At 33.6% G+C, this 26,222-nt stretch overlaps 1 protein-coding gene across 2 annotated transcripts in view; it reads left to right on the plus strand.

Moving 5' to 3' along the window:
- The window catches only part of COL4A2 (collagen type IV alpha 2 chain), a 273,441-nt gene that overhangs the window by 131,286 nt on the left and 115,933 nt on the right, over positions 1 to 26,222 (plus strand). For both annotated transcript variants that reach the window (XM_074192025.1, XM_074192024.1), the window contains exons 5-6: positions 24,549 to 24,683; positions 24,767 to 24,811. In XM_074192025.1, the coding sequence (XP_074048126.1) occupies positions 24,549 to 24,683; positions 24,767 to 24,811 (180 nt within the window). The remainder of the gene's footprint in view (positions 1 to 24,548; positions 24,684 to 24,766; positions 24,812 to 26,222) is intronic.

Genomic DNA, 26,222 nt, shown 5'->3' on the forward strand with positions numbered 1-26,222 from the left:
CTGCACCATGTAATTGCCCTCACAAAAAAAATTTGAGTCTTAATGAAGAAATTATAGGTCTTAGCAAAAAATGGGTGCAATTTTTTTTAGATGTGATATACTGAAGCCACAAAAGTAGGGGAAGTTTATTGGAATGATGGAGAGAAAAGCAGATTTATGATTGAAACCTTGAGTCTCAACTCAATTAGTAGATGACTCAAATCAATACTAAACTGTTTTACAATGGAAATTAAGGGACAATACACACACAGAACTCCCCTCTTCAAATTCCTCATCTGTAAAAGGGGGATAATAATAACTATTATTCTTCAGAAATGTTTTATGATTCAATTAAGATTATGTAAAATTCTTTGAAAAATCATACAACATTAGGAGCTGTTAATGCTATTATTATGATTAATAAGATGGGGGTCTTTTTCTATACTAGATAGATCCGTTTATTTTTAGCCTACCTAGTGTTCAACATAGACTGATTCGCATACTAGAGTTACTGATGTATATTTTGACATATTCAGTGCTATAAAACAGTGCTTTGCTGTTTATCATTCTAAAATCAAGTCTCTACATTTTAATTATACATGAATATTCAATTATTCTCTCCTTACATATTGATTCTTGGTTTTTTCCTAGGATTCTCCTAGATTCTCTTTCCTAGAATTCTCTTTCCTTAAAGAACTGATAAATAACTTATTTTTGTTATCATTGCTAGTCTTGACATATTTGCAATTATGCAATATATCTATACATCCACTGTGAGCTTTTTTTGCTTATCCAGTACTTGGGTCACAAGCCTGTGAGCAACTTCTAATTCTTTCTCGGTCCCTAATACATTTTTAGGTCACTGCATTCTTTCTGACATAGCTTCAATTTTCAATTCATAATTAATTCAAACAACAGAAAATGATTTACTCAGTGAATCTGCTGACACACCTCAAATTACTCAGTCCATGTCAACTACAACATATAAAATTATCCTTTATGGGGTTAGCAAAATAGAAGGGTCATTTGCATCTTCTAATTTTCTTCTATTTCTATAGACTTATTTCCTGTTTCCTGATGAATAATTAATTTCCTGTTTACTTTTTTGTTCATAAAAGTTTGTTTTATTAATTTTAATACATACATATCTATGCTTTATCTATTTTTGCATGTGCATGTGTGTGTATATTGATTGACTGTCATGATTGAGTGTCTAAAGCTTAAAAACAAATCAAAGAAATTAGGCAGTGAGCCAAAACAATATTAAATACAGTATTCTACTCCTTTCTATCTGTTCTTTTTATTTTGATGAAGTATTGGTCTTCAGTGAATTGTGGATAACTAAAATTCTTAAGATTTTGACTGTAGCCAGATTTATATGGTGTGTTTGTCCCATGATATAGGAAGTAATAGAGATTGTTGAAAATAACTCAAAAATAGATGATTGAATGGATAAGAGTGAGTCCAGTGGAAGCTGTACAGATTAAAAGGAATTTTATTGGCTAAGTCATTTGAAATAAGCATTTTTAAAGCTATATCATATTAATAGAATTGTTGTTCAGTCAGTTTCAATTCTTCATGACTCCATTTGTGGTTTTCTTGGCAAAGATGCTGGAATGGATTGCTATTTCCTTCTCCTGCTTATTTGTCAGATGAGGAAACTGAGGCAAATAGGATTAATGACTTGTCCAGTGACACAGCTAGTAAGTATCTGAGTCTGGATTTCCACTTGCTGGCACACTATCCAATTGTACCCTAGTTGCTCAAAAAAAGAGGATAATTCTAATTCTCTCTCTCTCTCTCTCTCCAATATATTTTTGAGCTGGTAATACATATATTTAGTGCCAGTTTCTTACATGGCTCCATGCCCTTTCAGAGTTTATCTCAATATGGAGCTACAATTGACTTCAAAGGGAGTTCCATGCTTGGAAAAGTTCCAAAAGGGTAATAGAATTTAGCCAATGGAGAATTAGTTCTATGGATTATAGTCCTTTTTTTGGAGAGAACACATTTTTATGACTCTTGTTCAAATACTGAGAATTAAAAGTTTTCAAAATTATGTCACCTCAAAAGACTAATATTCTGATTTTATAACTAAATTTCATAGTCCCCTAAAATTTTCTTTTTTTAGTGTCTTATAGAGTCTCTTTTTTTAAGGGTTTTTTTTTGCAAGGCAATGGGGTTAAGTGGCTTTCCCCAAGGTCACTCAGCTAGGTAATCATTAAGTGTCTGAAGCCGAATTTGAATTCAGGTACTCCTGACTCCAGGGCCAATGCTCTATCCGCTGCACCACCTAGCCACCCCCATAGTGCCCTAAAATTAAGTAATGGAAATTTTCATGACAGAAATATTATTTAATTTAGTTGTGAAGACTAAATACAGTGTTCAATTTCTATAGAACTGGTTACTATAAATAACTAAAATGTTCCATCTGCCTTGTGAATTTTTGCTATTGTCTCACATAGCATTCAGATACCTATAATTGAATTAAAAGAAACCAAAAAAAATGAGGAAAAAACTTCCATCAAGAAAGACTATATGAAAACCAAGATTTTTTTTATCCAACCAATCTTTAATTTATTATATAGCTTCTAATACAACATTTCACAGACAGGACTCTTGAGTTTATCCTCAGCCTTACCATCCATGGTCATAACATTGCTCAGAGGTTCTGAGCAGTCCTGCCAAGACCACAATGTAGTCCTGTTAATATTACATGACAGCTTGATATTTTTTTGGAAAACTCCTCTGGCAGACTGTTTATACACCCACGTTGATGTTTGTCTGAAGATAAGTTTTACAGTGCAAAGTACATCATGCGAAATGCCAGGCCAGATGAATCAAAAGCTGGAATTAAGGTTGCCGGGAGAAATATCAACAATCTCAGATATGCAGACAATACCACTCTGATGGCAGAAACTGAAGAGGAATTAAGAAGCCTCTTGATGAGAATAAAAGAGGAAAGTGTAAAAGCTGGCTTGAAGTTTAACATCAAAAAAACTAATATCTTGGCAACTGTTCTCATCTCTTCCAAGCAAATAGAGGAGGAAGAAATGGAAGCAATGTCAGATTTTATTTTCTTGAGCTCAATGATCTCTGCATTCAGTAACGACAAACATGGCATTAAAAGATGCTTGCTCTTTGGAAGGAAAGCAATGGCAAATCTAATCAGCAAAAGAGAGATAATCACCTTGCTGACAAAAAAAAAGTTCCTACTATACAGAAAGCTGAGTGACCAGAATCAATGCTTTAGAATTGTGGTACTGGAGAAAACTTTTGAGTCAACAAAGTCAGATCAGTCAATACATAAAGAAATCAATTTAGGCTATTCATTAGATTGAAGGTCAAATATTAAAGCTGAAGCTTAAATACTTTGATTAAATAGCAAGAAGATGGGGCACATTGGAAAAAGCCTTGATGTTGGGAATGATTGAAAGCAAAAGGAAAAAGACGTGGCAGATGATGAGATAGATAGATAGCATCATGGAAACAATTAACTTGGACTTGGACAGATTTCAAGAGAGTGGAGGACAGAAGGACCTGGCATGCTATGGTTTATAGGGCCACAAAGAGTTGGACATGACTGAACAACAAAAAGTTTTGCACTCTATTTATTTATAAATGCATCAGGAAAGGTTTGTGTTTCTTTATGGTTTTTCTGCCAAAGTTCAAACAAAAATATGACTGTGCAGAAAGCTAGTCTATGGGTGAAATAACTGGCTTGTATGTTAACAATTCTTTCCAAGTATAAGAACATATTCCCCTCCCACACATCTTCAAAAAATATTTTTGATACTGGGTCCCTTATCCAGGACTTGATGCAGAACCCTGAAACACCAAACTAAATTGTAAAGTGTGATTTAGTCCATGTCTTCCTTTAGGCTATAATTGTTGAGTGTAATTAGAGGTTATCAAAATTTATTTGATTTAATTAGGGGGAAAACTACAGAAGGTGAATTTTAATGTTTTAAGAGTGTTTTTCAAATTTTCCACCCATTGGTGAAAATGAGAAGCAAGGATTCATATTTTCATGTCAATGAGATTGCTAGGAAAATTATCATATTTATGAATATTTTTATTGTTTGGACCTTTAAAGCCCTGGTGACATTGTAAAGGTTTTTTGGAATATATTGAAGATAGACCAGAAGTTTTGATTTAAATACTATTGCCACTTGTAAGTAATTTTGCAAAAGGAATAAAGGAGTATGTGAACCATGACAAAAAAAATGATCTGGGAGAATTATATTAACTAGTGTGAATGAATAGTCTTTTGTAGGAGTAAGGAAGAAGGAGTAGATTGGTATGGTGTAGGAGAAACAATCAGTTCTGTATTTGAAAGACTGTGATGGTGGAAAAAGCTTAGGGATGTATTCCTTCCAACTTGCTTTTTTCCTTTTTATATTCACTAGTTTGTTTTATTTCAGTGCTACTTTTTATTCAGAGGAGGAAGACATAAAGTTACAATTTAACAATTCATCCTAAAAGTCATGATTTCAAATGATAAGGCCCTAACATTCACATGTAAGCAGCTGTGTCATGTCTGAATTAAATAAATATGGTCCACCTAGGAAAACAAGTAAAATAAAAACAAGTTAAAATCATTTTAATCATTCAAGTACTATATGGGATTTATGTCATTTCTTCATAAGGAAAGCACTGAAAAGAAAGAACTTCATGTTTTTCTTTTTCATTTTTAAATTTCCATGTTTGCTTATGACCATTGTGGTTATTGTTGCTATTGTCATTGTCAACATCATTGTCATCATTGTTGTTCAACATTTTCAATCAAGGCAGCTAGGTAGTGAAGTGCACTGGTAGTGCATAGAGTACTGATCAGGACAGGAATTTGAATCCAGCCTCAGATTGCTTGGCATCAAGGGCCATTTCGAGTCATCCTGATTCATATCTGGTCACTGGATCCAGGTGATTCTAGAGGACAAAGTAAGGTCAGTGACTTAACACAGCACCCCCTCATTCAAATCCAATTCAAGTACTTGTCATGGCATCATCTTCCTGGTGTTATGGTCTTCTTCAAGAATGAAAAAAAAATCATCATCATCAAGTCCAATTCTTAGTAACAGAGATACTGGAGCAGTTTGCTGTTTCCTTCTCCAGTTCATTTTACAGGTGAGAAAACTGAGACAAACAGGGTTAAATGACTTGTCCATGGTCACACAGCTAGTAAGTGTCTGAGATCACATTTTAACTCAAGACAATGTGTCTTTCAGACTCTAGATCTGGCATTCTAATAACCTTGCCACCTAGACACAACTGAACAACCCCAAAAGTTTAGATCATTTAATCAGCCAAATATTGTAGGGTCTTTTATGTCATTTCTTGAAAAAGCATGCATTGGAAAAGAAGTTGGCATATGTAATGTATCTATTTTATGTTCCTTCTTCCTACTCATTCTTACCTTTCATTATTTGTTTATAACCATAAAGGAATCTAAATGAAAACTCTTGTCAGTTTTTATTTGTTAGTGGCAAAATAAACAAATAAAGATAATTAGTATTGGAGATTGTATTCAAACCTCAGTATTTATTAAGTGCTTACTATGTAACTATATAGTGATACAGAATGAGTAATAGAAGACTTCTCATTCTCAAGGAGTCCACCATTTTCTTTTTGACAGAAAAATGAATAAAAAACTATGAAATAACATCATTAAATTATTCAGTTATAGATTATATAATTTAGAAAAAGAAAATATTATTGTGAAATAAATCAGGGAACTAAATACCTGATGTAATATACATTCACATTATAATTATCCTCACTAGGGATACCACCAGTGAGATTCTACTGTATATCACAGCCACTTATGCTGCCTGTATTGAACATCCTGTTTCCTTTATTAGTGTAGTTGTCAAAACTTCCTGCCCACACCACAAGAGTGACTCCAGTGCATCAAACTCCAGTGCATCCAATCTGCTCTTCCACACACATTACAAAATCTTCAAAAGAGAAAAGAAATGGGACGGCTAGGTGGTGCAGTGGATAGAGCACCAGTCCTGGAGTCAAGAGTACCTGAGTCCAAATTCGGCCTCAGACACTTAATAATTACCTAGCTCTGTGGACTTGGGCAAGCCACTAAACCCCATTGCCTTGCAGAAAAACCTAGAGAGAGAGAGAGAGAGAGAGAGAGAGAGAGAGAGAGAGAGAGAGAGAGAGAGAGAGAGAAAAGAAATCCCAGAGAAGTTATTGGCAGGGAGGCATTCTATCTTAATTTGATCTTAATTAATTTGAAAGAAAAAAAGACAAAGGGATACTCAGCACAGTCTTACTTGTATATCTATTGTAAAGCTAATCAGCAGGCCATATAAATTATTTTCAGGGTTTGATTTTATTTTATACCAAAAGTTTTATAGCCCTGGCCTAAGAATTCTCATGGGTTTTTATTTATACTTAAATTAATTCCAGGGTAACAGAATTTGCCCAGTTTTTTCTTTCCACAAAAGAAAATCTCTCATCTTTCAATATGAGCTGAAATATTATTCTTATAAAAACATTTATTCTACAGCTATCAATTATTTCAGACTGAAACAGGGATTTTTTTCCTTACATGAGATCACTGGCTCCATCATAACTAATTTAGTTTATCCTATATTAGCTTATGCGGAAGGGCAGCTAAGTGGTAAATAAAGCACCTTCTATAATCAAAAAGATCTGAGCTCAAATTCAGCCTCAGACACTATCTATATGACTATGGGCAAGTCATTTAACCCTGTTTGCCTCAGTTTCCTCATCCTTAAATGAGCTGGACAAGTAAGTGGAAAACCCTTTTAGTATCTTTTCCAAGAAAATCCCAAATGGGGCCACAAAGAGTCAGACATGACTGAATTTTTATGTATTTGATATAATCACATATATAAGTGCAAATTCCTCCCCCCACAAAAAAAAACTCCCTAATTCTTTTCAATCTGCAAAACACATATATTTCATTGTAAAAGAAAAGTGAATTTTTGATGAGACTTTTTTTTGCTCATTGCCTTCTCTAGTTAGATAACAGTACAACAGCCTTCTGTAAGCTGCTTGATTAAAATTCTTCATGACTAAAGTCATCTCCATAAGATTATGAGAATCTCAGGTTCCTGAATTTGTTCCATATTCACAATGTATCCAGTATCCATGTGTAGAAATAAGACAGAATCTCCAAAACATCTAGCCAGCTGGATTTCTAAAATTTTAACAAGGTTTTTTTTTGGGGGTGGGGGGTGGGGAGGGAGGTTCTTTTTTCTTTTTTTTTTTAAATAGAGGCTTTTGCAACCTCCTGTTGCATTAACCAGCTAGCAGAGTGAGAACTACCATTTTTATTGTTCAAAAATACTGTGTGTTGTAGAAATCTAATCTTATGTTACTACTTTGAAGAATATATGGTTAAGGGGTGGCTAGGTGGCATAGTGGATAAAGCACCAGCCCTGGAGTCAGGAGTACCTGGGTTCAAATCCAGTCTCAGACACTTAATAATTACCTAGCTGTGTGGCCTTGGGCAAGCCACTTAAACCTGTTTGCCTTGCAAAAACCTAAAAAAAAAGAATATATGGTTTAAAAAAAAACAGGAAAAGGGATGGCTAGGTGGTACAGTGGATAGAGCACAGGCCTTGGAGTCAGGAATACCTGGGTTCAAATCTGACCTCAGACACTTAATAATTACTAGTCACTCATGTAGCCTTGAGCAAGCCGCTTAATCCCATTGCCTTGAAAAAATCTAAAAAAAAAAAAAAAAAGGAAAATATTAACTAGTTCAGGAGCTTAAATGAGATTTAAAATGCTTTTTATAGCTCATTTCACCACTTCAAGATTTTTCAAAATTTTAAAAATTGGATCTATTTTTCTCCCAATGTTATTCAAAATGTGAATGTAGAAAAAAAATCATAGACCTTTGATATTTCAAATGTAGAATAATGGAAAGAAAAGACATTAAAAAAATTCCTGTCTCATTTGTTTTCATTCTTTTCCCATCCTCCTCAAAAGATATTTTAACAAATGTGCATGTGGCTAAATTTGATATCTGCTACCTCAATTAAAACACTCATTTGAACTATTCAGCTTTGTTGAATAAATATTGAGAAAATTTTGGACTAAGCTATATGAATGTTCTTATTTTAAAAAATAGAAAATAAGGTGATCTGAATGCTTGCATTGCTATATTTATAATAGTTTCTTTTAGAAAATCAGTTGCACTATTTAGATAATTGATGAAACTTCCAATAAGGGTTTTCATTTCATGTATATTCAAAATAGGTTACTTGTGAAATTTCATGAACTTAGAAACTTAGCCAGCATTACATTTTGAAATTTTCAGGAGAGAATAATTTAATGGGAAATAATGTTCTCACAAATGAAATTATATCTAACAAAAAAAAAAAAACCAGATGTAGCCATTGGTGCTTCCAACCCCTGTTAACAGAAAACATCTGTTAAACTTCCTGAACTTTTTTTAGGATCTTGAGAAAACACCCACACATTACTCCACCCCCCATCATTAAAAAAATCCAACATTTAAAAACAATTGGTCTGGCAGATTTCTCTTCACTTTTTAACTGTATATTCCAATCCAAACAGGTGTTCATTGTTCTTTACCATAACTCTACTTAGGAGTTGTAGTTATGCTAAATTTTCAAAGTAAAATATTTATTGATTTAATGTTGGCTTAGATTTTTAAAAAATATTTGATTATTAGTATGTTGTTTCCTTCAGAATGATAAATTCAAATGAAATATCATAATGAGATTAACAATGAGGGTGTTGAACATATCAATTACCTTTGAATGGAAGGAATTAATTTGTTTTGAAAACTGCTTATTATTAAAAACAAGATTCAAAATCAGTTTTCCCAAAGCATTCTCAAAGTTCACATTCCTTTTGAGAAAACATTTTATTTCTTTCCTTCTAGGAAAAAAATGGTGGGTATTTTGCAAACTGATCTACCTTTCATTCTTTTCATTAAGTTGATTTAGTTTGACAAACTCCTAGAAAACAGGAGGGGGTGTGTCTTTACCTAAAGGACATTGCAATCAGTGTATATGATGGCTAAAGATCAAAACCTGGATAATATTAACAATGAGGGAAGAATATTTTGGTATAGGGAAAAGGAAGTATGGATTCAGAGCAACTGAATTTAAACTTCACTTCTAACACCTACTACTTGTGTGACCTCCTGGCACTTCCAACTTTCTCATATGCAAAATGAAAGGATTGTGTTGGAGGGCCATCTTATGATTTGATATTGAATTGTATTTTGGTTTAGATATTTATTGCCAAGGCTAATGGTTACTTAAGTAAAGCCTTCTGATTATAGGTATATGAGGATATTTCCAGTAGTATTGATAGTCCCAAGAACCATAAAATATAAATGGCACTTCAGACTGGCTACCCAAGTTCATAAAATGAAAGAATTGGACTGAATGAACACTGAAGTTTCCTCTGATCCTAAATCTTTGATTTTATAATTTGCAAGGGAGAGAAATGTTGTGAATATAATGGTAGGATATGGCACAAAATCTGGAAGTCCTAGGAACTGTCTTATGACTCATGCCTCAACCTTCTTCATATCCCATGATCAGCAGAGACTTTTTTCCTGTGTTCTGTCCTCTGCTAATTCACCCCTGACATTCATTTAGATTATCATCTTTCTGAAGAGAATTTCAAATCAACACTCTTCAGGGCAATTAGGTGGCAAAGTGGATGGAGTTCTGGGTCTGAAGTCAGAAAGACTCATTTTCCCGAATTCAAATTTGGTCTTAGTTAGCTTACTTATTAGCTGTGGGGACTGTGGCTAAATCACTCAACTTTCTTTGCCTGTTTCTTCATCTGTAAGATGAACTGGAGAAACAAACGACAAACCACTCCACATTGCCAAGAAAATTTCAAACGGGGTCACAAAGAGTCAGACATGACTGAAAAGTTTCTGACCTAAATGACTTTATAATTAACAAGTCATGGATAAGCTAATTTTTTAATAACACTGATATTTCAATGACTCTGACTGGTAGATGCCATCTTAAGGTAGACTTGAAGACATGCCAAAATAAACCAAACCAATTTAGTGAATCACAGTAAAATCTGGATAATCTTATTTAGTCATCTTGATGTTCATTGCCTGCTGAATACTTAAATGGCATGTTCATTTTATAGTTTCCCAAGGAGTGATACTGTTTTGTATTATAAAGAGTTATATTTAACTTTAAAAGATTTCTCCTGAGTTTATTAATCCAGTGGATTCTATTATCAGCATTTATTGTGAATCATCATTTTCATATGTAAACAGAATAAATTCTCATTTACAAATGGAAACATTAGATAGAAATAATAGAAAATGGAAAAAATCATATTAAACTAAAAAGGTGAGAATAGTATATAGCTATAAAGGCTTTATAGCTTCAGCCTTCATACAGGATTCATCAAATGAGAAAAAAACTCACTAAGATATTCCAAAGATAGTATCAATAAGAAATTGAGAATTAGATGTGGTAAAGTTTTAGTAGAATGTCATGAATCTACCAATTAATAAAATATATTTAAACATATTAGATATATTGCTCAATAATTTTTGATGAATGATTAGTACATTTATATAGAACTTCTCAGTTCTCTGATCATCTATGATAGGAAGTTATTTTAGATCAAATACTATGAGAAAAGACATGAAGAATAAGATTTACTATGGAAATTAAGAACAGTAGTATTTTTTTTCTTTTTCTAGACTTCATAAAAGGGTTGTGTCTTTCAAAGCCTGAATAAAAACTGTCCTTTAAGAATGACTTTTATGAAGATTGAGTGTTTGTTGTTTTTCCTAGTCAGAACTGTGTGCAAGCTGAGTCACTCCTCTGGAATTGATGTTAAGGTCATTTGGTTTCCGCTAGCAAAGGATTCTGGGTTTCATGTCTGAACAAATGAACAGCATATTATCATCATTCTACCAGAATGAAATAAGATCAATTTCCTCAGTTTTTTCTTTTTTACTTATTAAAATTGTTTGTCTGCTAAACAATCACAAATAATAATAGGGTAACTTTAGGAGGGAAATTCAAGAATAAAAATGACCATCTGCAGACTTGCATATAATTTTAAAATTTATAAAAGGCAGACTTTCCCCTTCAAAACTGTTAATATATTTCATAACAGAGTATATCCCTAGTTGTCAATCTACAAAATTATAATGTTGCTCTGATCATAAATTATTTGAACTATTATTATGAATAAATTTTGTAACTTTTAGCACTATATTTAAAAATTTAGTACTTTTAGCTCTATATTTAGAAAATGAGGATGACTAAATCAGAGTCCTGAGATACAACATAAATTTTTAAACTTCATTTCTATTGGCAGCATGATTAAAGAGCATCGAACTGAGAAATAGCTTTGTCATTAAGTAATTTTATCCTTCACCAAGTCAATTAACCTATAAAGGTCTCCATTTTCACAAATAGAAAGTAAGAAAATTCAACTCTTAACTACTTGGTCAGAAAAAGGAAAGTTTGGGAAAGGGATGGATTGGGGGAGAGGAAGATGAGTTTTGTTTTAGACATTAAAACTTTTGATATCTTTGGGATTTCCATTTTGAAATATCCAATAGATAATTCATTCTGTTGAGAAGGAGATATTGAAAAAGAGATGGAAATGGGATGATAATAGGAGCTATATGTTGATGGAGACTAGAGATCATGAATCAAGAATATATGTTAAATGTTTAGCCTTGGAGAATGAGCACCTCTTTATCAGAAAATGGAATAAAGAGAAAAGGGGTAAGAGACGATGTCAAGGACTTTTAAGATAAGAAAGAGAGAAGGAAGAACTCTAGAATAATGTTCTTAAGTGTTTAGTAAACTATTAGGTGAAGATCTCAATTGAGAAGGGTGCTGTGGAAAACCTGAGGATATAAAGAGGTTTGGAATAGTCATTTATAGGGTGTATAATAGAGAACCAATGAAAGAGGGATATAAGTATTCTTTGATGCATTGAGAAGACCTTTGAAATAGAGAATGAAAATTTGAAATGAACACAGTCAACATGGTTCCATTACTTTTAACAGCTCCAAACATCAGCATTTACCAGGAGTGAAGGAGGCAGGTAGTGAACTTAATACTCAATTAGATCTGGCAAAATGTGAGCAATCAAAGGATAAGACAGCAAGGGATTTGAGACTGAAGGATAGTGTAGAGTTGATGTAGTTCATGAAGAACTCACAATTAAGAAGGGAGGAGAGTGGTCAGAGCAGGGATAATGACCTGACAAAGTACTATAGGAAAAAGAGATTTCAGGTCATGCCAAAGATGAAAAGGAGGTCTGCAGTGACTAAGGCTCAAGGAGAAATGAAGTTTTAGGACATGTAAGATAAAGGAAATTCAGAGTTAATAAATTCTCAAAATACTTGTGAGTGTTGGCAAGATAAAAAGTGTGGTCATCTCTGCTGTAACTGATCCAGAGTAAATCATACAGGATATACAGATTTGAGGAACCAGGAGGTTAAGATATTTGAAGGAACATCAACATGTATGCTTCAGTGCCTACTGTAGAAAGGAAATCAGTAACCTCACATCAAGAGCTACGGCAGTAGACTAGGATGATGGTCTGAATTTGCAAGTTATGTCCTATTCTCCCTGAAATACTTAGCCAAGAAGCTCTCTAGACCAACTATGGTCTAGATTCTAAGCCAAAAATCTACAAATGATATTGAAGACCATAGAGGCAAAATAGAGTCACATAGCTAATATTTATCACTTCTATGATTTGTAACAAGTTACTTATCTCCTCTGAACCTCTGTTTATCTATAAAATTAAGAAACTGTAATAGATTAATTCTTAACCTGGCATCCTAACCTAGATTTAAGGTAGTCTTTGAACTTGGATGAGGAAAAAATTTATATTTTTCCCCATTTAACCAGCACTTAACACAGGGTCTGGTACATAGTAGAAACATAATAAATGTTTGCTGGGTGACTGGTTAACCTCTAATTGAAATTTAGCATTTACTTCATTGATGATTTTTTAAAAACACATTAATAGGAGAAGGAACTCATAGTTTTCACTACACTACTGTTTCCCATGACACTAAGAACACCTGGATTAGATGATGTTTTAGGTCCCTTACAGCTCTGAAATCATAGGAAACTCATAATTGAAGGAACCAGGAATTTTGAACATCTTTACTTAAACCACACAGTATCTCATACAATCAATTCTCAGATCACCATGATAATGGTGAATTTTGAAAAGCATAGCTAGCTAAGTTGTTACCAAGTAATCCATATACTTAAAACATACATATTCTAACCAGTGACAACCTTTACTCAATAAAATTTGTAAAACACTTTTCAAACTTTAAAGTGATATATAATTGTTATTTATTATTATTATTAATTATTATTATTACCATAATTACATCCCTTATATCAGGGCTACTAAAAAATTACAGAGCTTGAATTTCACCTTCTTTTCCTCCCCCTCCTTCAGTCTCTAGTAAAGGCATTAATGAGCCATAAAATGACAGGAATGTGGGCAGCAGAGCAAAAAAGATTGCAATATCTAGCTCCTCAAATGTTGTAGGTTAGTTGCATAAAGATTCCACAAATATTTGTATGTAAACATTTTTACACCTTGTCTTAACTTGACTGCAAGTTTACTAAAAGCATCGATTCACTCTCTTCACTTTCTATAAATCCCTACTGGTCTCTAGAATAATATCAGGTAACTAGTAGACAGGCAGATATCTGCTTAAAGCAACAATCCCTTTGGATTTGACCTGGCAAAGAGCCTGTATGAAAACTTTGATAGTGTTTGCATTGTCTTCAGTCAAAAAAGGGTCCTAGTGCTGGAGTTCTCTCACTTATTTTATCATTGGAGTCCATTGTTATAACTTTTCATATTGGTCGACTCCCACTTAATACTAAACTATTTTCTGACTCAAAGAAACTTTTCCTCAGGGCTTCCATCTCTCAGGATGTCAAGTTTTAACTCTTTAAAAAATATTTACCCTGTATATAGGTCAGAGAAAAGGAATTAAGAAATGAATTTACTGACTGAAGGAGAAGAATCTGATATGATTCATGCCCACTATTTGATCTCAGTTTTCTAATATTAGAAAGCTTTATTTATGTTTTCCAATGTTAAAAAGTTTTATTCTAATATTAAAAAGTTTCATTTAAGTATTTTACATACATATCATCTTTTTGTTCTTATAATGTCCTTGTTGAGCCAGGCAATAGTATATATTATTCTTCTCATTTTACAGATAAGAGAAAACAAGACTCACAGAGTTTTCCCTTTTCCTCAGTCTTCCCTCAAGTCTTAACTGAAATCCCACCTTCTGCAAGAAAACCTTTCCTAATTCCCCTTAATGCTAATGCCCTCTCTGTGTTGATTATCTACCATTTAGCCTGTGTCTGTTTCTTGTTTGTATATATTCGTTTACATATTATCTCTCCTTCAGATCAGGGACTGTTTATCTTTGCCTTTCTTTGGATTCCCAGATCTTAGCATAGAGTCCCATGTACAATATTGCTGGTTTTGTTCATTCATTTCAGACATGTCTAACTCTTTGTGACTCCATTTGGGGTTTTCTTTGCAAAGATACTAAAAGGCATTGCCTTTTCCTTCTCCATCTCATCTTCTAGATGAGGAAACCAAGGCAAACAGGTTTGACTGACTTGCCCCAAAATCACACATTAAGTCTTCCTGACTCCAAGCCCAATGCTCTATTCACTCTGCTATCTAGTTGCCCTAAGTACACAGTAGAAGTTTAATAAAGAAGAAAGAAGAAGAAGAAGAGGAATAAAAGAGCTGACATTTATAAGATTTAAAAGTTTCCAAAGTATTTTCCATTTATCTCATTTTATTCTCCACATTTTATGGAAAGGATAGTTGACTCAGAGAGGTTAGATAATCTGCTATGATCTGAACTCCTGTTTTTTGGGAGCAAGTTCAGCCCACTATCTATTATGCCACATAGCTGTCTCCTATAAACTGAATTATACGAATCTAAGGTACTTTCTAACCTCAAATGGACTTAAATACTACTTTTATCACTATTAAATTTTATTTAACTATCACACTTTATGATTTTTTGGAATCCCTATCTTCCCAACCAACAATTAAAATTTACTCCCATGAGATTCTAGAGGCAAAAACTTGGAGGCAGAACAGACTTTAGAAATCTAAAGTCAACCCCCTTCTTCAGAGGATGAGGAAATGAAGTCCCACATAGTTTAGCATCCCATTTACTTTTGTGCTAGAGTCAGCTCAAACTAGATTTCAAAAACCATTTGTAGAATTGTCAGTGTCATCCTTATGCCTCAAAAATCAGCAGCAGCTACAAATTGGCACTTGATTTATTGTTTTATTGATTGTCTAGGCTTTTTTTAAAAAAATGGAAGGAGATAAGATTAATAATTCAGGTTAAACTTAAAAGTATTTCTGTAGAACCAATTGTTGAGCATTTGCCAGCACACCGCCTGGCCCTGTGCCAAATGGGTAATCTCTCTCTTCTACTTTTTGAAAGTGGATCACAACTTTGATCATTTGAAGATGGCTGCCATGTGAAAGACTGTTGGATTCAGCCAACAGTGTGTCTATAGTTGTCTTCTGTTGAAAGAGCACAAACGACTACCATCTAGTGTTCATGAGATGAATTGATGTTCCTTACAATAAAAATTTCCAAGATATAAACCTGGAAGACATGTGGTCTGATGATAACAGGGATAACAACTAAACCTGTCATTCCATTGAGATGAAGTGCCTCACTCTAACAATGTTCATCAGTTCCTTCACTGGAACTTAGTTTTAGGGAATTGCCAAAAGCACTGAAATATTTGATGACAGCCAGGATGTGTCAGAGACGAAATTTGATGCCAGATCTTCCTAGCCAGATTTTTATCAATTGCTTCCCATGAAAGAGACATTAGATCTCTAAGCTGAAAGTCAGTAAAGTCAATAAATGCTGTTTTTCCTTTCATGGATTCTTTACACAGGCTGCTATTAACAAATATATCCGGTTTCCTAATAGCCTGCTTTCCAATAGAGTTTTAATAAATTTGTAGAGCATATTTGGTTTATCACTGACAGTTATAATCTGCAAAGCAACTTTGTTCAAATCTCTCCAAGCTAAACTTCCAACAGGCAAGAATCTTGGCATTCCCCCCTTCCTTAACATTCTCCGAGTCATTGTAAAGATCTTCCTAATTTTAAGGTCTTCTGCTAGCTCTCCAATTATAGCACACCTTGTCTAATTTACAGAAAATTTTATTAGCTAAGTTTCTAAATGTCACTACCCCTTACCCACACAAGAAAAATATCCAGGTAGTCTTTTCATACAACTCCAGTTTTCTGAATCCTATATGTATTCTTGAATGTTGGGATCTGTTCTTATATCCCAAAATTTGCTAGCAGAATCTGAAGTGAGGAATAATGCCATCTTCTCCATCACCTTCCACCAGTTTTGTAGTGAGGCATTGCTAAAACTATCTTGCAGACTATTTGGGAAATGGTAATGTGCTATATGTTGTCTGACTGACTAAACTGATGCCAATAAATGAAAAACATAATTGAGAAGATGAATGTGTATGTGTATTAGAGAGAGGAGCTGGAAGACATTACATTGAAGTTTAACCTATTGAGTAGAGGATGCATAACCCATTAGTTAGATTAGTATTTCATTGAGAAAGTTATCACATAATGAAATAGAAAGTACTTTCATTTTGATCCTGGAAAAGTTAGGTTCAAATCTGCCTGCTGGTAATTATGTTGTTAAATTCTATATACTCATACACGCAACGCTTCTGCATTCTTAGCAATTAGTCATGCTTTTTTATTTAAGATAACTATATTGTTAGCTACCATGTGGACATACAAAGAATGCTTGAGTATAATTATACAAACACAGAGCAGTTGATACATAGAAAGCAACTATATTGTTACTGTATATATAACAAATGTGTTAGTATGTAAAATAATTTTATTGTTTACAATGTGTATATATCAAAAATACATGATACTGAGAAGCTACTTTACATACATATAGACAAATACAACTGAAGTAACTCCTGATCTACAGAGAGAGAGAGAGAGAGAGAGAGAGAGAGAGAGAGAGAGAGAGAGAGAGAGAGAGAGAGAGAAGAGTTTTGGTTCAGCAATTGTGTTTCTGTGATCCACTAAGAAGCTACAAAAATAAAAAGAAAGAGTCTGATGGTAGAGCTTCCAGATTCGTCTTATATGGTGCTATATAGCATCACCGGTTTTCATTAGTCCAGAACATATTAATTTTAGCTTTCCTTTTCCAGTAGTTGGGATCCTTGGTCTAAAGACCTTTATTTTTTGGAATTATCTTAGACATAAGAAAGCACAAAATCTGCTCAAGAAATTTGCTATTTCTTTTGAAGTCTATTCAGGGTACATCTAACTGAATAATGGTTTATCATTTAGCCAAAAATCTTTATTGGACTCTGCAACATTGCACCACTACCTCTCCACTACCACTGCAAAAAAAAAAAAAAAAAAAAAAAAAAAAAAAAAAAAAAAAAAAAAAAAAACAACTTCAAGAATTCTGGGGCTAGGAATTCCCCAAGACTACTAAAAATTTCCACAAGGAACCCCAGGCTATAAATATATCCAGAACTTAATTGTGTCTGAGACATAACAAAACAAGGCTTTGCTAGTTGACCAAGAACAATATGAGTTTTATACACAATTATAGTTCTATGCTCACATTCAAAATAGACTGACTTTAATTCTTAAGAAAAAAGACTATAGACTTAAATCTGGAAGGAACATTACAGCTCATTTAGTCTAACTCTTATTTTACAGATGAGGAAACTGAGACTTAGAGAGACAAAAGGACTTACCCAGTTGTACTTATAGCAAATAACAGAAGCATGGTTTAAACTCTACACCTTTGACTCCAAATCCAGCACTTTCTACTGCCCCATGCTGCAATTTTCTTGTTGAGATGTTCACTTGGTTAACAGGTTGTGCATACTCCAGCCCTAAAACTGACATCAACAGTAATGTAATTTGTGCCAAAATGAATGAAAAAAGTATATTGTCTAGATTATGACATGCAGTTGAATGAACATTCTATCAAATTAGTCCTTATAATATATGTATAAAAGACAAGCATCACTTTTGAAATATATATTTTTGGACCACCATTTCCTTAAATGTGACAGGACCAAAAATTTTTTTTTGCCAACCTAAAAAAAGGAATTGCTTTCATTTGAGTAGTGTTTAGTCTAAATCAAATATAGATATAATTCTTGGTACTATTCCTAGTCTACAATACAGCTCTGAAATAATCCCCAGTCAGTGATTAACTGGTATTTTTCAACAGAGAAATAAAAAACTGAATGGCTCTGCAGATGAACATTTCCTCTGTTGCTAGGAGGCTGTCAGTCAAGAATAGTTACTGAGTTCATTAAGTGTCCGTTGCATTAGGTTATAAAACTGCATTCTATATGTTGAGAATAATTTTTAAAAATTAAGTTATATAGGCCCCTGACCTTCAAAAGAATATCCAACGACACTTAAAAATCACTTATGAACATTTGTGAAGTATCATACTGGCTTGTACTAAATCAATATCTTGCAACTTAACATAGATATATTTATCTATGGATAACATTCTTTAAATAATCGTGTAGTTTTTCATCTTTTAATTTAGCTACTGTCTTAGTATCTTTAAAATCAGTATATACATTACTTTAGTACTAAACTTAAATATAATATATAATAACTTTCACATTATAAGCATATATAATCCTTTGAAAAATATGAATTCAACTACCAAAACAGATTGTTGCCCCACCACATTTCATGAGTTTTATACTGTCTCAAAAATTCATTATTTTGTAGATAACCAATCTTTAGATAGTCTTAACTGTACATTAACATAGACTGATTCTGACAGTCTGCTTGAAATAACTAGTCCTTTTTCATTTCGTAATGACAGTGATGACATGATATTAATATTATTGCTTCAGTTAAAATTCTACAAGCATGCCCCATCAGAAAATGACTTTGTATTTCCAAAAACTACTGTAGCAGAACATAAGCTCTGCAGTTCTTGCTGATTAAAAAACCTGCAATAGATCTGCTAAATTCAGAGAGATTCAGTGTCAGAGATTTTATTTATGATATTTGATTCAGCAAACATACATTAAATATGAGGCAAGCATGATAAATACTGTAGATATTTCAAAGACAACTGAAACAATCTAGCATCGCAAGGAGTTTACATTTCATTTGGGAAAAATTGATTTTTTTGGCTACAGTAGTTCCTTAAAATATTGAGGTATGAAGACATTGTGTTCTACATCTATGAGGGAATGTCCTATGGTATCAATTGAGGTATTGAAGTGTTATATTTTGCTTGTTAGCACAAGTCTTAAGATATAGAATTACATACTTATTGAGACTTGAATTGCAAATTATTTTCTTCTAATCTTTTTTCCCAACCTGTCACTGGACTCTGAATAACTCTAGCTATATAATAACTGGAATCCACAATTAAAAATTTTTAAGTCTCCAAAGTCTCCATGCCCCATCCTTACTTGGAAATACAAGTACATCTATTGGGTAGTTCCTCCCTCTCCTTAAAAATGAGGAATCCAGGACTGAACTTAATACTTTACATATGACCCAACAACGGCAGACTATAATAGAACCATTACCTCCCTTTTTTCCAAACATTAAGCTTCTCAATTCAGCCTTGACTAATGATAACTAGTTCATTTTGATTTTCATATCACTCTCCCTACTGAACTTGCACTTCACAAATGTGCCATTATCTTTCACCCATCCTATATAGGATGAAGTTGAATTTTAGTCTAAATGTATAAACTTCATAACTATTCCTGGTACATTTCTTCTTAAGTCAGACTATTGGTCTAGTCTACTGAATTCTTTTTGTATCCAGACTCTGTTATCCAATGTTATATAGCATTCTATACAAGCCCAGGGTATATCAATTGCCAGTTTGATAACCATAACATCTATGCTTTCATTAGAGTCACTGTTTTTTTCATTGTGTGCTCAGGACTAAGCATAAGTGCTATCTCTTCAGGGAAGTGATATTTAATAAAAGTTTGGATAGAAATAAATCTTATTTTCAAATCATACATATAAAACCTTTGAATCTAGCATTTAGAGAGAACATAGATAAAGCAATTTACAGACCTTAGAGAACTATATGAATCTTAATTATTATTATTATTATTATTATTATTATCTTAAGCAGAAAGTGTGAGAAAAGGTCATCGATATCTAAAACTTGTGACTATCTTCAGTGCTCCCTAATTTTAGTATGATCTGAAAATAATTCTCCAATTCCAAATTTAGTTGTTCGAAATAAATTAATGATCATCCTCTCCAATCTAAGAAATGGAAGGTATTTAAAATATAAGTAAGAGAACAACTATGGTATCCATGCTTGAGTAGTTAGAAATTAAGAACATTCTTAGCTGAGGAGATGTTTTAAAGTAGTCCTTTCTACTTATTTTGCTTTTTTTGCTTTCTTTTGCTTTTTGCTTTTGCTAAAGTCTCTTTAAGTGTATCCTGTCTTCATTCCTGGTATTTAAGCAATGTGTACTTAAGTATGAACATATACCTTTGGGGATGTTCTACCCCAAATTGACTCATTCTCTCCCATACATATTCTAGCAACCTTTCTACTTCTTTTACTCTACTGCTTTTGCAGCTGATGACAAATAGCTCCCAAAATCAGCCCAAGGAGGAAATTCCTGTGGAAGTATTGTACAATAGATTAAAAACCCCAGGTGCCTATTTGGAAGCCTTATTTGCTTCAATGCAATTTAATTCAGCAAACATCTATTTAATACCTATTATGTACAAGACATATAACACTAGGAGAACTAGTCCTAGGAAAGCAAAAATAAAGACACAGATACTGTGCTAAAAGTTCTTCATCTGTAAAATAATGAAGTTTGATGATCTCTAAGGTTCTTCTCAGATCTAGAGCTAGGAAACATAATACAGTGAAAATACATATGTGAATTACTATAACACTAAACTATGTGTGAGTGCAAAGAGAGATGCAGAAATGGTGCTAAGAAATGAGAAGAGAAGCCTTTTTACCTACATATAAGGATTGAAGGAAAGAATAAGAGAATCTTGAGTTGAACCTTAAAGGAAGGGAGAAAATTTTGCAATCAGAGGGTGGTATAATGAGAGGCTTAGAAGTAGAAAAGACCAGCATAAAAGCAGAAAATGTGGATAATGACAGTTATGCAGAAACACATAGTATGTGAAGGATTTGGAGAACAGTACGAAATAATATTGGAAAGGCACACTGGATCTAGGCCTGTGTTCATTATTCAATGGGGACCTCCTCAGGATTCCAGAAAAATGTCAAAGATCAGAGTGATATATCAAGATTCCCTTGGAGGCAGAGTAAAACAATAGGTTGAATTAAGAATCAACTGGAGTGGGAAAGACCAGCTAGGAGGCTCTTATAGTTTTCCAGAGGTGAGGTTTTAAGAGCCTTGTCTAGAGATGCTGCAGTGAGAGTAGAAAAGAGGAGGATTTAAGTGAAATTTGTTTATTCTTCCTTTAGAGATATAAGATTAACAAAATTTAGGTAGAAATAGTCACTCATTTGTGTGACGTATCAGAGAAACTAACAGTTTCTAAGTGTGAACTGAATTTTTCCTGAACACTCTGAAATCAATTTATCCATTTTAAGCCTCCAGTTGCATAATTGTTCTGCATGTGAACATTATTAATTACATGAGGATTTTGACCTCTTCCACAGGAATGAGATTTAAAATCCTCAAAACCTTAGTAAAAATGTCTCAGGATGGGGGTGGCTAGGTTGCACAGTGGATAGAGCACCAGCCCTGGAGTCAGGAGTACCTGAGTTCAAATCCAGCCTCAGACACAATAATTACCTAGCTGTGTGGCCTTGGGCAAGCTACTTAACCCCACTGCCTTGCAAAAACTAAAAAAAATGTCCCAGGACTTTAAGTGTATCCTATCTTCATTCCTGGTATTTAAGCAATGTGTACTTAAGTCTAAACATATACCTTTGGGGCTGTTCTACCCCAAATTGACTCATTCTCTCCCATACATATTCTAGTAACCTTTACAATGTATAAAAATTCACCATGATGTTTATTTTTCCCTGATTAAAGTTGAAGCTTTCTAGTAGAAAACATTTGAATTTAATAAGAAAAATAAATTTAATGGGAAAAGAATAAAAAGTGCTATACTTTCCTTTCTTTTTCTCTCCCTTTCTCTCAGCCTTTCCATTTGACAAAGCTGAATGAAATATTCTCCAAGGTCCCCTGCATCTCTAAAAATTTATGAATCTTTGTGGGCCAGTTGCTTTCTGGAAGAAGTCAAGAAAAAAATTATCTTTGAATCAAGTTTATCCTGAATATGTTTCTCTGAGAGAAATATTTTTATTTGGGGAATGATTTATCTTCACACATTGCATTTGCCATATTATACAATTATAATCCTGATGGTATCACTACACATATATTAGGTTGACTGAAAGAGATGCTATATGATCCTATACTGGGTACTTGCATGCTTGCCATTATAATGATGATTTTTATAGCTCTTTTAAGGTTTACAAAGATTTTATAAATATTATCTTACTTGATTATCACAATAATCCTGGGAGATAGGTAATATTATTACCTTCATTTTGCAAATGAGAATATTAAGGCAGGCAGAGGTCACATGACTTGCCCAGGGTTACACAACTTTTAAGTATATGAGACTGGATTGAAACTCAGATATTCCTGATTCCAGTCCCAGTGCTTTGTCCACATGTCCACTATTTTGGAAATGTTATTTTCTTTTTTTTTCTAATTTTATTCATTTTTTAAGGCAATGGGGTTATGTGAATTGCCCCAAGGTCACACAGCTAGGAAATTATTAAGTGTTTGAGTTCAAATTTGAACACAGGTCCTCCTGACTCCAAGGCCAGTACTCTATCCACTGTGCCACCTGGCTGCCCGGAAATGTTATTTTCAAGCATGTCCCTGAAATTTCCAGTCAGAAAGCTAGGTGCTTCCTCAATCCATGCAAATAAATTAAACTAGTCTGCCAGTCTTTGTCTTTATTTTTAAAACAAGTTAATACAAAAGGAAAGGGAAAGGGGGAAGTAAATTTCCAGTCCATGCCTAGACTAAGGATGGAAGTTGTCTGCACTGATGATGATTAACACTAAGGAAAATCCCTTCCCTTAACCTGATCATTCCAGATGTACTTTATTGGCAAATAAATGGCAGGATATCCTATGGAAAGCCTAGTTACCCTACAACTTAAACATTTAAAGTCATCATATCCTTTGGTATTGAAGTGCAGTTACACTGATTAAATTAAAACTCCTTTAGCTTAGTCAGAATAATGAAATATTGAGAGTATAGAGAGTTGATGTGAGTTGTGATTCTCAGGTACACCTCACATTACTGTTTCTCCTTGGGCTTACTCCTGGACCTTCTGAAAGCAAACACTGTCTAGACTCAGATCTTTATGTGCACAGTTCCATCCAGTTAGAAGCTCACAATGGGCTGTGCTGAAATGATATCCTCCATCAAAATAGGAACATCCAGAACTGTATTTCAGATATTTGTCTTCCCATCCAAGGGCTGTAAAAAAGAAAACTTTGATCTTCAGAGTTTTACTGACAATGCAAGGACGATGAATAAATGATGTAGTCACTTATCATAAAACAAAAATTGCCCAGAAAAGGGCAATGTAAACTGAACAGAATTGTGTTTTTTTCATATTTAGACTATAAATATTCCATTTGGATTAATGAAGGATTTGTTTCCTTCTGGTCCAGCTTATAGAAGCCTTACATAGGTAGAAATGTCATTAAGAAGAAGATCAGAAATATTGGGGAAATTGTTTTCCTAAAAGCATTTACAAGGAATGCTATGTGGTATGCATGTCATTTCTCTGTGAGCTCCTTGAGTGAAAGAAGTGTCTTTTTATCCCAGTTTCCTGCCTGCCTGACTGTCTTTACAAATTACAAGCTTGTAAGAGGATCCCAAAAGTCTTAATGCAGTTTTTAAGGTCCTATATCTTTAAAATACATTAGGACTTTTGGGACACTACATCATTATGGTATTACATTGGAGGGGAAAAATGAGGATTGATTTTATAGTACTTGACAGTTTCTAAAACACTTTCTCATATAATGATGTATTATTATATTTGGACCTTGAGACAACCATGGGGGTAGATAAAATAGATATTATTATTCCCATTTTATTGAAGAAGTAAAATTTCAAACATGTTAGGTGATTTGCAAATGGAATGGTAGTATTTGTTCCATGAGGCATACAACTTTATTTCTTAACCCAATATCATTTTTCGTATCTTAGGATAATTCTTTATTTTATTCTGAAATATTCTCCTGGGGACTATGCTGAGTGCACAGCAGATATTACAAAATATTGGAGCTAGCACATCACACCTCCTAAATAGTCTCTTTATCTAAGTAATGAAAGATTATTACTTCAAATTAAATCACTAATGAATAAGCTTGTTCATTGTGATCCATTATGTAAATAATCCTGTATTTCTCTGGGTTTTTTCAGGGTCAACCAGGACCAGTTGGTCCACAAGGATATAATGGACCACCTGGACTACAAGGGATTCCTGGATTGCAAGGACGCAAAGGTGATAAAGGTGAACGGGGAGCTCCAGGAATAACAGGACCCAAAGGAGACGTGGTATGTTTATTATTGATATTTCATCTGCCTTTATGAATCATGATCAAAACTTCTATCTCAAGTTCAATTTCTTTCTTTTTTAGGGACAAAGAGGTGTTTCTGGATTTCCTGGTGCTGATGGAATACCTGTAAGCAATAGATTCCCTGAAATATTTTAAATCATTCTGTTCTGATAGGATAAAGTCATTCAAATTCAAATTTCCTCCTCTCTTTTTTCTTATTTCTACATTAAAATTCTTAGGAAATGAATAAAAAATACTTTTTTTTGCACTCTTTCTAATTTCCCAGTGAAGTGTTTGCTGAATTAACAAATTAATTAATTATTTTATAATTTGGGGTTCAAAATAATTTTTGGATTTAAAGACATTTCCCTGAAATTTGAATATTTTCTAAAAGTAAAAGCTACAATTCTAATTAGAAATCCCCTGAGAAAAGATAAAATATAATAATTTTTATATAAGCTTCACAGATATAGATAAATCAATAGATCATTAGATATAGATATATATACATAGATGATACATAGATATATGTCTTCTATTATATTATTAAGACTATCAGTCTAAAAAGTCATCTGTGAAATTTTGCATGAAATATAAAGGTGTCTCTAAGACATCTATACATAGTAAATCACCCCTAATATTTGTGGGTTTTTCATGTTTTGATGTGAGTTTTTCATGTTTTCTGAGGTAAACACACATAAAAAAGGGGGGGAAAAGAAAAGGCATGCTTTGTTCATGGGAAAATCTCAAAATGTAATAAAATGTGTTTTTCTAACCTAGTTTATTTTACTTCTTGTGGCACAGAAAAATAAACAAAACAGCCTGACTCACAGCCTTCTTCACAGGAATCCCTGAACAGATTTCCCAGGCCTGGTTTCCTGACCAGTGCTCTGACATCAAGGTCTCTGTTTATCACATACTCCCATCCTCCTCTTATCCTGGCATGTCTTTAATTTTAAGACATCTGATTCATCCTTGTCCAGAGTCCCAGATTATCTTGCTGTCACCCAGTTATTCCTATTCCTATTCATATTCTCTTTCTGTGTCTGTCTGTCTGTCTGTCTGTCTCTCTCTCTCTCTCTCACACACACACACACACACACACACGGTGTCTCTCTCTCTCTCATTTCACTCACATCAACATCTTTTCTATTCCTCTCTTAGTTCAAAGACTCCCTTCCATAGTAAGATGACTTATTTGTGGGAACTAAGAAAGAAGGAATCATCATTTTAATATTTCATCTCTTCAAATCACAATTTCCACACTTAAAGTTCAAGTTTCACAACAGTTGAAGAAAATAATAAAAGATTGAAGATTATGTTTGGCCAAACCTGACACATGATGATCCCAAGAGTTCACGTGAAGGGTGGACTGTTACAATTGGAATAAACACCTCAATTAAATTGTGCTATTATCAACTTGTCAAGAAATAACTGGCATCAGAGTATTTAAGAATCTGACAACATCCAGCTTCTTATCTTATGGGAGGGAGGGAGGGAGGGAGGGAGAGAGAGAGAGAGAGAGAGAGAATGACTA

The sequence above is a fragment of the Macrotis lagotis genome, chromosome 6 (genome assembly GCF_037893015.1).
Source record: "Macrotis lagotis isolate mMagLag1 chromosome 6, bilby.v1.9.chrom.fasta, whole genome shotgun sequence".
In the NCBI taxonomy this organism is placed as follows: Eukaryota; Metazoa; Chordata; class Mammalia; order Peramelemorphia; family Peramelidae; genus Macrotis; species Macrotis lagotis.